Source organism: Microtus oregoni, unplaced genomic scaffold (genome assembly GCF_018167655.1).
Source record: "Microtus oregoni isolate MIOR12 unplaced genomic scaffold, Mior012 000017F_ref0000208, whole genome shotgun sequence".
NCBI classification, from domain to species: domain Eukaryota; kingdom Metazoa; phylum Chordata; class Mammalia; order Rodentia; family Cricetidae; genus Microtus; species Microtus oregoni.
The window spans coordinates 31,472,673-31,486,567 of NW_024543076.1; the positions used below are offsets into that span (position 1 = coordinate 31,472,673).

At 41.2% G+C, this 13,895-nt stretch overlaps 1 protein-coding gene across 9 annotated transcripts in view; it reads right to left on the minus strand.

Moving 5' to 3' along the window:
* Nucleotides 1–13,895, minus strand: part of Eya1 (EYA transcriptional coactivator and phosphatase 1) — a 144,502-nt gene that overhangs the window by 86,171 nt on the left and 44,436 nt on the right. For all 9 annotated transcript variants that reach the window (XM_041667493.1, XM_041667492.1, XM_041667491.1 and 6 more), the window contains 2 exons: nucleotides 919–1,001; nucleotides 343–529 (listed from right to left, as the gene is read on the minus strand). In XM_041667493.1, the coding sequence (XP_041523427.1) occupies nucleotides 343–529; nucleotides 919–1,001 (270 nt within the window). The remainder of the gene's footprint in view (nucleotides 1–342; nucleotides 530–918; nucleotides 1,002–13,895) is intronic.

A 13,895-nucleotide genomic window follows, 5' to 3' on the forward strand; every position in this document is an offset into this window, starting at 1 on the left:
TATTAAATTAGTCTCATATCTAGTTACCAATAATAGTAAGTAGTTATTTCTAAGTATATTCCTAAAGGCTATGTTCTATGTATACTATACAATGAAAATTGAGAATATTGTCCAATAAATCAATAAAACCTCCCATGTGTTTGAGAAGTTCACATACCTTATATTAACATTTTCAAACAAATAAGCAATAATAAATGTGGTGTCACAATTGTGTAGTCCAAGGTAGTTAAGTATTTATGAAAATCTGCCAAAAGTGTACAACCCACTGCATGAATTGACGACCTCAGAAAAACGCAGGTAAGCCTAAGAATCGAGCCAGGACTAAGTAAAACACGTGGTTACCTGCCGTGGGGTCCGTGACAGCCTGACTCGTGATGCCAGAAGGTGGTTCTTGGAGTTGGTAAGTGGCGTTGGTCGACGGTGTCGTTGGGCTGGCGTTACTGCTGGTCATGTAGTGCGCTGGATACGGGGAGCTGTTATAATACTGGGCATACTGACCCTGGCCAAAGCCGGGATAAGACGGATAGTCCTACCAAATCAAAGCACAGGGGAGTCGAGGGTCAAGGCACTGCTGCTCATTTCCCACACTGCACATTCAAATCGTAAATGCTGTGTTTATACGTCTTTCGTGACATCATATAAGCACATACATATTCACTCATGAGCTCAGACTTGCAAGCAAACTTTAGGCAAGGACGTAGAAATCCTTCAGAACTTCCATTCTATGCCACAGCACGAACAAAATGAAACCCATCTGCAAACCATAAGACTCACCGTAAATGATGGCTACAGAGATTGCAGAAAGGAAATGATTGAAAAGCATAAGAAAGCACTCACGGTTTAACACAAACAACTCTTCCTTTATGTAAAATTGTGCATTTTGAAATGTTTCAGAAGTTGAATTCCTAATTAAATTACCTGCTGTGAACTGTTAAATCCAGAGGAATTGGTGAGCGAATTATTTCCTGCATATAATCCTGATGACGTGGTAAAACTGCTACCTGGAACAGAGCAGAAAGACAGCTTGCTCAGTGACGTAGGAGAACGTCATTCCCATAGGGAGGGGTGGAGCCGGCTCCTTCTGCACTGGGATCCACGGTCATGAATAACGTGTTATTCGACCATTTTAGGGGATGGAGAAAGGGCCCAGTGGTAAAGAATTTGCTGCTCTTCCCGAGTACCCAAATTCAGTTAACAGCAGCTGTAGGGGATCCAATGCCTCCTCTGAAAGTGGCGCGTGCGCACACACAGGTTGCACTCACCTTTAAAATTGAATATTAAATATTCCAAAAATGGTTACCATTTCAATTATACCATATTATAGTAAAGAAGTTTAAATTTCAGAGTGCATGTGTAATTCAGAAAAAACTAAGATCAAAGGTATGCATTTGTGTGGAAATACCAGCCAACGAGTTTTCCATTTTAGTCTACAAAACACACTGTTTTTCATGTCTTTTCATGAAATATGCAAAATATAATTGGAGCACTTTCTTCCCTGGAGCCCTTTCCACTCTCACGAGTCCCTTCTTACTTTCTCTTGGTGAATTTTTACAAATATTTGCTTTCCCTCCTTACAGTAAAATAAAGTGATCATATTGGCTCAACCTTAAGGTTCTTGATAGCTCAGAAGCTGTGCTCCTACTTCCAATGACTTAAAATGCTCCCCGATGTCCTTATTTATGGGGCTATTATAACGGGCCTTTAAGCAGGCCCCTCATTATTTTATTTCATAGGAGAATACGTGGCAGCACTTGAAATTCTTCCTACCAAGATTAAAGAGAAAGATTTATGTGCCACAGGTGTGGTTGCGCGCAGCATTGTCTCTGTCGGCTATCCGCATGGCTCAGCAATGGGCAGTAGGCACTGTGCACACACATCATGGAGTTCTTCCCTTACAACATTCACAGTGCTACTGCTGAGCTGTGCCAAACAAAAGCATGACTTTCGATAGTCTAACAACAGGCATTTCTAAATTTCTAAAATGACTAAGCTCAGAAATGAACAACTCGTGTGTGTGTGTGTGTGTGTGTGTGTTTAGATGTGTTATATACTGCAATACACAGAATTTCCTTGCCAAGAATTTACTCCAGGGAAAAGTAAGGAGTTTACTTAGGGAGCTCAGCAAGGCCGTTCTTAAGTGGAGCCTCTAACAGCAAAGGGGAGCAGCCCCGCCCTGCAAGGGAGCCTCTCTGCTGCAGAATAAAGATTGTGAGTGGTGGTGTTGATAGGAGGTGTTTTTTTTCATATTCTAATGAAATAACAAAACTACTCTTAACTATTTCATCTGTAAATACTCTAGAAAGTATTAAAATGTTAAGGAGTATAAAACCTGGGCTGGAGAGGTGACTCAGCAGGTAAAGGCGCTTACTGCCAAGACCAATGACCAGAGCTTGGTCCCCAGGACCACATGGTAGAAGACTTGGGTGATTTGTCTTTTACTTCCTTGTGTGTGCTGTGGTTTACCTTTACCCGCCCATTCGCACATATAATAACTATTTTTTTTAAAAAAAAATAAGTTTAAGATGTTATCTGTGAAGCGCTCAGTCATGGTCATGGTATATCTATGAAGCCAATGTACATTTCTAAATTTTGTACTCAGAGCCTGTCTTGTTTCTAGGATAAAACGATAAAAGCAATTTTGAGAGAATTCATTGTATAACAAATGGATAGCTAGACAGCGGCTGTGCAGGCAGATCAAGGAGAGACTTCGATGTGAGCTCATTGATTGCAAGTAGATTTATAACTAACACAATGATTGTTTCTCCAATTATTACTTGCTACTAAACATTTAAATTTTGGCTTAACAATCAGAAAACATAGTTGTAGGGGTGTCATTTGGGGATGTGCACAGAGGTCAGAGGATAGCCCCAAGTGTCATTCCTCAGGCACCTTCCACTTTTGGTTGGAGGCAGGGTGTATCATTGAATGGAACTTTGCCAAGGAGGGCGGTCTAGTTGTCGAGCAGGCTGGAGGTTCTCCCGCATCTTGGCCTCCAATCTCATCATCCCTGGGATTACAAGAGCATACCACCTTGCCAATTTTTTATGTGGGTTCTGGGGATCCGAACTTGGGAACCCCTGTTTGCTAGGCAAGTGTCTTATGGGCAGAGCCACCTCCCAGGCCATATTAGAGTCTTTGATGCATAAATTAAGAACTGCCTGGACTCTAGAAAGGTCAGCTACCTACTCTAAAATATGATTTCCTCCTCTTTCAATCCTGCTTAAGAGGGTTCTTAAACATCACGTGAGGTAGTATTTCAGAAAGTATAATGACCGCCCCCATACATAGAGAACAGTGGCATTATTATTGTTTATCCTGGCACACACTTACAAAATTCTCCAATGTATTTATGAATCTATCTTTCCCCTCTTTAGACTTTTCCAAATGAGAAAAGTACTTATCTCTTTGTATATTGGAAATTCTTTTCTTAGGTATTAAGCATCTATGAACTTCAACAGCTAGATTCAAGAATTGGTTGCTTTTATTAACAGAGGAAAATATTTCCCAAGGTAGCTTCAAATGCACTCATCACACAGACTTGTGTTTGAGGCTGCTTCTCTTGTACATTTTAGAAACAGTCATTCTCCCAAGTCCAGAGCACCTCTCTTGGCCAAGGAACTCTTTCACACTAGTAATACTCCAAACAATGAGGTTTCAATACAAAGGGGTCAATGTTAATGTCCATTTGCATAGGATAGCCATATGCTCACTAGACGGTAAGCATTGGGTTCATACTGGTGATTCTGTGGGAATAAAAGGATGGTTATAACATAGACTGTGACCACACAGGACTTATCAGGATGATATCAGCTTTATTTTTCTTTATTTTTATTTTTTTTCTCAGACAGGGTCTCTGTACATAGCCCTGGCTGGCTGGAACTTATCATGTAGACCAGGCTGGCCTCAGACTCAGAGAGCCACCTGTTTCTGCATCTCAAGTGCTGGGATTACAGTATACACCACCATACCCAGATTATTTTGCTCTTTAAACACTGAATTTCATGAGTAGGATTTCTTCTATATTTGCACATCAGAGAGTAAGTAATTAATAATGATAGTGATATACAAAGGAAGATAAAAATACTAAGCACTTAAAAATTCCCTCTGAAATAAATCTAAATTTCTTCTGTATAAAAGCACACTTTTCTCAACTTCAGTTATTATATACAGTCAATAAGAAAAAATACGTTGGGTTATGACCTGTAACTTTAATTTAAACTGTACATTTTTAGGTTATGACTTGCTACTTTCAGCTAAATGACACATTTTGGGCAATAAATACTGACCTCCATAATCCCCATTCACCAAGAAAATGAATAAGATATAGAAAATATATTTTTAAATGGATATTTTCATTCCATAAGTTATTCCCTGGAACAACGTAGAAAAGACCATGGAAGCTATATTGGCACATACAGGCCACTAGGGTAGGGCCAAGTAAATCACAGTTCACTGCTCCAAATGGTACCCAAGTGACTTTCCAGACGTATGCTGTTTCTAGGACTGTGCACTAGCTCGAAGCCAACATCAGTTATACTCATTTACAGGCTGAGATTCCGTTCCACTCAGTGTGCTGAAGCAGAAGTTTAATGGCACCCCAGTGGGCCTCAAGGACTTAATGCAACTTCCAAAAGGCTCTCACTTGGTTCAGGGAGAGGTGTACCTCCTAGAGACTGGCGCTTGGGCCGTATTCACTTTATCAGGAGCGAGATCTCGGTGCTGGCTTTCCACAAAACTGGGGCAAACAGGGATGCTGACAATCCAGGCTGCTAACACTCGCTGTCAGTCACCTTCTTCCCGCTAGTCTCTTCTCATTGGTCCAGCACTCTCCTGCTGTCCTGTGCAAGCAGCAGGCTCTTCCTCTAATGAGCATGCCAGATCCTGTCACCACCCCCCACCTGGAAAGTAACTCTTAGTGGCTCCCTGTTGCCCTCAGTATAAAGTCCAGCTCCTTATGGGGCTTGTTTATTAGACCTTAGCTGGTCCGATCCCTATTTATCTTCTGCACTTGTTTGATCTCTTCCTAGCAGCCCCAGTCCCACACCCTAGATACCCATTCCAGCCTAACTAGTGAGCCAGCATGTTGTTTCTCGAATACCTTCCATACCACTCCTCTTTTCTGTGATCAAATACTGGCCTTAATTCCACACGGTCTGAAAACCAACTTCCTCAGAAAGCCCCCTCTCTCCTCCCGCCTCTGTCTGTATAAGCCTGGATCATTCTTCTCTATCTACCTTTTTAAAAAAAAAATCTATTAATGAGTCTGTCTTTGTAACGTGCATATATGTATATGTGTATGATCTCACCTGTGACTTACTAGCAGTATTTTAATAATGTCTATTGTCTACTAATTCACCTATAAACAAATAAGAACTAATTCCACTTGTTAGTCCTTTGTGAGATGGGGGTATATGAAAGGTAATGCCCATGGATATTTTTATTACATTTAGAATATGTGTGTGTGTGTTATATGTGCTTGTGTGTGTACATGCATCCATGTGTATGTGTGTATGTGTGCATGTGTATGTGTATGCATGTGTGTGTGTGTGTGTGTGCGTGTGTGTGTATGATGAAAATCAGAGAATAATCTGTGAGAGTCTGTTCTCTCCTTCCATTATGTGGGACTCAGGAATTGAACTCAGGTTGTCAGGCTTGGCAGTAAATGCCTTTACTGCTGAGCTATTTTTCTAGCCCATAACTTGATATCATAGGTGGGGTGAATATTTTAATTTTTCAGATAAAATAATGATCATTAGGATAAGGTACTACAGTTTACGTGGGGTCAAAGTAATTTTCAAACAGAGGCCTGCCTGGCTTTAAAGTCTGGTCACCTTTTTGTCCTGATTTATGGGGATTGGAAATTCACCGAAAATCGCCCATGGTGAGCCGCCTAAGTGGCAAATCAAATGTGGCACCCCAAATCTTCAGAGCACTCATCTGGCACACACTCCTGCTCACCCCTTCCAGACACGCCCATGGGGGAGCTAGTAACATTTCATGTTACACATGCAACAAACACCTCGAGTTCTAAGAGGCATGGCTCCCCCTCACCAAGCCATTCAGTTCTAACCATGTCCACATGTCCTTCGTGTCCACATGCATTGACTATTAGAGTGGCAAGAGCATTTTCTTATATATTTGAATGTATACAATCAAGATAGAGTTGATGATGACCTCTGAGTGATCAGGAGACCCTGATGAAAGGTGTCTGTCTGAGATCCTCCCCAGATCCAAGAATCCCAGCAGTTGGGGTAACTAATGTGTCTAACTTCAAAGCTTGTATGTTTCCATAACCCCAGAGAGCCTCAGTTTTACTACCGTGTTTCAGCACCAAATTCACTAGATGACCTAAGAACTCCTTCAAAAACATGCAACCAAGAAAAGCTGTCTTTGTGCACAAAGCAAGCAATCATACTCTTCAAGCATCTGCAGAACCTGTGTGGGCTTGGTGAGTCCTTTCAATTTTTTTAATATTTATCTAAGTATATATTCATCATGTGTTCACATGGCATACCTGGGTGCCACAGCGCATATGTGGTTATCTTCTGCCAGGTGGATCCAAGGATGTAATGCAGGTCAAGGATGATGGCAAGCACATGTGCCCACTGAGCCATCAGACCAGCCTGTATGGAGTCCAGCTCTTTCTGAACTGAGCAACGGATCACAAAGAGCAGGAAGTCCCATGATGAGAGCTGCTCAGCAGACTTCAGTATCAGTCCTACCCACTGGAGTTCACATAACGTCTGCACAAGTGAAATGCATCAGAAGTGTCCTATGCTGACATGTTCTATGTTTTTATTTCACATAAAATCACGAGAGTCACCCAAGGAGGAACACACTGTAGTTGAGAAGTTTGGCAGAAGGTAGCTCGAGTGACTTTGCAGTGACTTCTAGTGAAGTTACACTTTAGGAGGATTGGGGGGGAGGTAGCAACTTCTACTGAATAGTTTAAGAAAATTGTATCTGCTAAAAGAGTTTGTTACTTTGAAAAGCCATACTTTCTTTGTCATGGAGAGGAGACTCCTTCCTAGCTCAGAATCACTGGAAAATGTCTTTTCTTTCAGAAAATTGGTAAAGAACACACATTTTTCTGTCTGTTGGCCTCCTTGTAAGGTTGAGACTGTTTATGGAATAGGTAGATTACATCTCTTATCACAAAACAAAATTTTATCCCATCAACACATCTTTACCAACTCCACAAACTCATGAGGACAATGGAGGAAAGTATGGGTCAGCATTGCCAGAGGCTGGAGGAGACACCAGAAGCCTTGACAGGGGACTGCCTGACCTTGAACTTGAAGCAACTGAGAAGACTGGAACAGAATCATAGCACTTCGCAGAAAGAGCAGGGGGCCCATTTTACCATCCATAGAAGGGATGACAGTGAAAAAAGCTTAATAGGGAAGTGAGAAGCCAAGTTGAAGGTATATGGTGAGAGTTCCTTGATCATTTCTTAGAAAAGAAAAACACAGGAAAAGAAATGGCATTGGGAAAATCCTAGAATCCTAAGGTTCAACATGTCAACATTGGTTAAGCAGGACCCACAAAATGCTATAATTCTCCTTCCAAAGATGGGGACAAATAAGGGAGCTATTTAGTAAATATAAGCGTGTACAAGTGTATCTCGGCCTTGAGATGAGGACTGGGCTTTAGGGTAGAGAGTTGGGATGAGGTGATAAGATATATTTTATCTAAGATAGTTCTCAAGGCCTCCATGTTTGGCCCACTATGTTAATTATTTATAATGTGGTCAAAACTGTTCTGAAATCTCACTGGGGCCTGTTTCCTTCAATTAATGCTTTTCCCAATCATTCATTTTTCCTATTCTTAAAGGCCTAGACAACCCTTATCTTTCCAATTACATTCTTTGACTCTTCCTATGTGTACCGAATGTTCTGGGAATCCTGGCTTACTAATATCACAGTGTATCTCTTCCCTAGACCAGCTTTGAGCATGTTCTTTCAAGTCTTTGCACCATGAGGCTGAGTCCTTAAATTCATTTGCTATATTTCCTTTGCATGTATATCTATGTGTAATGTGGATGCATGCTCGAAGTGTGTGGGGGAGTTTGTGGGAATGCATGATCATGCAAAGGCCAGAATTTGCAGTATCAGCTACTGGCAGCATAGCAAAATACCAACTTATGGTACAGACAAATGCCTAAAAGATTATTCACTCTGTGAAGTTACATGCTGATGGCATATCACAAGTAAATTGATGAAAATATGTTCTGTTTGCATATGAAAGGCTTCAGATACAGAATGCAATAGTAACTTATTTATCCCTTTTTGTTTAGTGAGAGAGAAGGGAACATAGCTTCATTCTTTTACATGTGAATGGACGTCTCCCATAGCACTTACTGTGGGGAAAAGCTATCCTTTTCTAACATGTATTCTTATCACCTTTGCTGAAAATTAATTGACTGTGTACTTCTGTTCTGTTTCACTGGTGTTTGTCTTGATGCCAATACCATGCGGTTCTGGTCATTATAGCTCTGTAGTATATTCTGAAGTCAGATGGTGTGATGTCTTCTAGCCTTGTTTGATTTTGCTTAAGGCTACCCTTCCCTACATCCTATATATTTATAGTGCATTTAAATTTTTGTGTTTCTATTTTTTATCCTGAGTTATTTCCAAAGTTACCTCCTGCAGCACCTCCCTCTCACCAAATGCAAAGGATATCCATCTCACACAGCAAATGCAGAGGATGGAGAATAGCCATTATCACTATGTTCTGGTTTAGTGTTTTCTAATTTACCAGGCAAACTCCTTCAGATTTTCTGAATCAATAAAGGCGAAAGGGTCTTAGATACTCAAAATATTGGGATTAATTGTGGTTTATACAAAAAAGTCATATGTACACCAAGAGTAGAGAAAATGACATGTATGACATTTAATAGATAAATTTGGAATCAAACCGATTTATTACTAAAAGACTTTACTGTTACTGTTTTATTAGACTGGCAAATGACAAAAGTCACCTAGGGATAGTATATCCCAAAGATCTGGATTTCTCTTGCCATTTTCCGAGGTTCCTACAGAGAATGGGTGGAACTTTGTCACCATAGCAAACAAGAAACAGTCGTTCTGGGAGACCCTGTCTGGGTCCCCTGGTCTCATAGGTACAAAGCAACTGGACCTTTAAAACACGCCATTACTCAAAAAGGCTTGCAATAAAATGTCTCTGTTACTTTCTTTTAGTTAACAAGAACACAGCCTATGTTTACTTCTGTTTTGTGTGTGATTTCACCTAGAGAATTTTGTCTATCTCTAACTTTAAAAGGTTTCAAAAAAGAAAAAGAAAGCAACATATAGGTCAGAGGTCTGCTTCACAGAGAACAAGGGCTCACATGAAAACTGGAATCCCAGGCGAAGTGAGAATGCTTGAACCCGCTGGGGCCTGTCTGTACTGCCCATGGTTTAGTGTTTTCCAGCATCTATTCAGGAAGCAGGACGCTGTCTGTCCCTTGTGGATTTCCACAGACCTCCATTTACTTTCCTTCTCTGGCCTTTTTGCCATGGGCTACGTCCATCATCAGGTATGATTCCTATGGTATAAGTTAGAGCGGGTCCTGGGGGAAACCTCAGAAAGCCAGATGGGCTATTGAAATGCAAGGCCTCCTCCTTCACAGAAGATGGATCTTAATGGGCCCAGTTTCCCTTTTTCTTCCCGTTTATTTTCAAAGAAAAGGTTTTACTTTGGTAATAAAGGCTGTAATCCATTCATCTTTCCTGATATAGTTCTATATATTTTAACTAAAAACAACTCATACAGACAATAAAATTGGTAAAGGTCACAAATTATTGCTAAACCTAGATTTCAAGGGATTTCCATGTAATTTTCAACACTTGAAATAACATAAAATGCCAAAAGAGCTGAAATGGAATGTTACTATTAAAAAAGAAACTTAGAAAAAAAAAGATGTTAAAAAAAAGTCAAGAACTTGGAAATAAGTATGAGGTGACAGACAAAGAAATTGAAGCAATTAAGGGGAAAATTAAAAATAAGGCTGTGTTCCAACCATAACCTAACTGTGTTATTGAGTCAGGAAGCACAGTGCTCAAAAACTTTAATAGATTTTCTTTATTAAGATTTAGTATGCATTTTCCTCAAAACTGTATCTTTGATAAGAATTCCTCTTGGAAAATGCCATTTCTAGAGCAAATACCTTGCTGTGGAAAGGTTTAGCAGGGCATCTCCGATTTCTAAGTGACTGGGTGTTAGTATTTAGGCATCTGTACTGGCCTGACCTTGAGGTCCTGGTGGGGACAGGTCCTCAGAAGCAGCCACTAAGAGCGCTTGCTGTGCACGTTCCCTAGGTTCCCCTTTAAAAGAAAGGCCCACCTCCCGTCTCTTCCTTTCTCTCTCTTTCTGCTTCTCTGCCTGTCTCTCTGTCCTTTCTCTTCCTCTCTGTCTCTCTCCTTTCTCTTCTACCTCTCCTGTCCCAGAGGCCGGTCTACATGTGACCATTAAGGTTTTTCAGGTAGTAGAGCATGCTACACCACACTTTCTTCCTGAACTCCTTTTCCTTTGTTTATTTCACAGTGAGTCTCGATATGGTATGATATAGGATAGGATACGATAGGATAGGATAGGATAGGATAGGATAGGATAGGATAGAACGAGTCTTGGTACTTTGTAGCCTAGAACACAAGGCAATCCTCCTGCCTCAGCATGAGGCTGAGTCTTAGGATTATAAGCACACCCAACTGTCCCCCAAGCTTCTGAACTATGAACGATCTGATGTTTAAATGACTGCCACCTTCTCTTTGTTTCCTCTCACTTATCCCTTGATCTCCAAGTGGAAATACGAGTCAAGCACACCTGGAAATCTGGTTATTTCTTTGCCAACAGCTCTTCTGCTTCCTGTTGGTCTCACTCCCCAACACCCATTGCCACTGTCACCAATTCAACGTTTCGTCTATTCCAAGTAGCTCTCAGTCACTTTTACCCACCCACTCCCTGCACCCTTTTGTATTATGTACAAAAACCCCTGATTCTTCATAGCAGTAATTTTCCCTTCTCTTAAAACGTTACTTATATTTATCTCTGTTTTTTAAATTTCCTTCCTTTTCTGTGCTTTTTGGTTATTGGGTTATTGGAATTTTGGGAGGTTAATATTAAAATATATTTTGTTATATACAGGAAACATTAATCATACTTCATATACATATACATACGTAGAAATATATGTTACATATATATTTATATTACACATAAAAACACACATAAACACCCTACTCCTTTGGAAAATAAGATAGGTGATGCTTCCTAAACTGGAATTATCACAAAACTTGGAACATCATCATCATCATAATTAAAATACTGATAACTTGATCACCACCACAGAGGAAATAGTAAGTTAAATCACCACGGGACATTTCACAATAGACTCCATGTGGGTGAAAATAATGTGTACATAAAACCTTAATTCTACCTCTCTTTGTGCCCAGGAGAGGTGGGGTGCCACTTCCTATGTGCATGGGATAGGGAATGGAGGTAGACAGCAGGGCCAGACCAGGAGGAAGCTGCCTAGCTCCAGAACTATATTCTGTTCCCAGGGTCAAAGCTCTAACTCCATCCTTATGCTATCCCTGTGAATCTGGAGGTTCTGGGAGAAGTGATGGGCACCTGCTCTCTCCAAGTTCCTTGGCATGTATTACACTTCAGCTGAAGTGAGTTATCTAAACAGCCCAAGCGTTTCTCCTGGCGACAATGACACCCTAGCAGCTAACTCTGAGCACCCATCCTTTCTTTTAATGATTGAAAAGCTCCTCCTTTTTGATGGAGAACACTAGAAAAAAAATATCCTGGATTGCTAAACTACACTCTGACCTGTCTTTTAGCTAGTAGTTATATTTTTGTTCCATTTGGGAATTAAACCTGAGGTCTTGCCCACTCTGGGCAATATCCGGTCTATACCACAGCCCCAAAAGAAATTAAACAAAGGAACAATGTTATTCATTATAAATTAATACGAGTTGAGAAATTTTGAAGGTTATTTTATAGATGGTTAACACACACAAACACACACACACACTTAAGACATGTACTGGGGACTGTAGAGAAGACTCAGTGGTTGAGAGCAACCACTGCTCTGCAGACGGCCAGAGTTCAGTTCCCAGCACCCATGCTAGGAAGCTCCCAACCACTTGTAACTCCAGCTCCAGGGTTCCTGGTGCCTTCTTCTGGATTCCGCGGGTACTCCCCATATATGTACATACCCTTATAAAAACACCCCCCTTCTCTCTCACACACACACATGTGCATACTCCCTTGCACACATATACTTACATACCCTCACACAGACATTACCCCCATATACATACCCTCACACAGATATTACCCCCCCACATACATATATACCCTCACACAAATATTATTTCACACATACATACCCTCACACAGACATTACACCCCACATTCATACATACCCTCACACAGACACTACCCCCACATACATACATACCCTCACACAGACATTACCCCCACATACATACATACCCTCACACAGACATACACCCCACATACATACATACCCCCACACAGACATTACCCCACATACATACATACCCTCACACAGACATTACCCCACATACATACCCTCACACAGACATTACCCCATATACTTACATACCCTCACACAGACATTACCCCCCACATACATACATACCCTCACACAGACATTACCCCCAACATACAAGCATACCCTCACACAGACATACACCTAGATACATAAATAATTTTTTAATCTTAAAAAAAGATATATTGAGAAGACACTTTGTCTTGTTCTGCTGACACATGCCCTTAAGCCCAGCACTTGGCAGACTGAGGCAGGAGGATTAGGAATTCAGGAATAGCCTGGCTAAATGACAAGTCTGAGGCCAGCCAGGGCTACATGGTAAGGCTATATGTCAAAGATCATCAAAAAAAAGAAAGAAAGAAACCATAAAAGGCATTTCAAAGTCAACAGAGTACATAAGTAGCCTTCCAAAGTTCACGGATAATGGCAGTTTTCACACTCCATTTAATGGTCGAGACTCTTGGAAGTGGTTGAGAGGGCTCAGTAGCTTCAGAATGCTGCACGAGCATACAGACCTGAGTTATGATCCCTGACATGGAAAAATCCCAGTGCTCATGGCCACAGGGACAGGCAGATCCCTGGACCTTAGGTTTCACATGCATGTAAACATCCTAAATTTCCGGTCTAGGCATGTGTGTTTTCTCATCCCTAAGATCAGTCTCTCTCCACATCTGTGCGTGTGAATGAAAATGTCCTAAAATCCCAGACCATCTGAAAGAACAAATATTTTGTTTCTCAAGCATGTTGGAAGAAAATGTTCAATCTCTAGTTCTTAAAATATCTAGGTCCACAGCCAGGTTTCCTTGCCTGAACCCTTTAGAGATTGACAATGAAGAAAATTGCAGTTAAGGAAACAGGACTAGAAGAGTAACATATAAAGATTGCCAAGACTCATGTTCTAGGACCATTTGTGCTGGGCTGAAGAGAGGGCTCAACAGTTGAGAGCACTTGTTACTCTGCCAGAGGACCCAGGCCCACATGGTGACTCACAGTTCCAGGGGACCTAACACTTTTTGCTGATCCCTATGGGCACCGTGCAGGCAACACACCCACCCACATGCAATCAGATATAATTTTTAAAAGAATCATTTGTCTTAACACAGAATTTGCTAGGAGCTTGCCTTGGCTTTCTCCGCTCAGAAGGCAGTCCATTTGTCTCCTCTCTTTCGCCACTGCATCTGCTCCATCAGGCTTAGACGCCTGGTGGGCAATGGAACCCCCACAGTACCTGCTTATTTCCCTCATAGTCTCGAGATATCCACGGTGGCTTAATGTATTTGGTTGTCCCTCTGACAAGAGCCTGTGAGCCAAT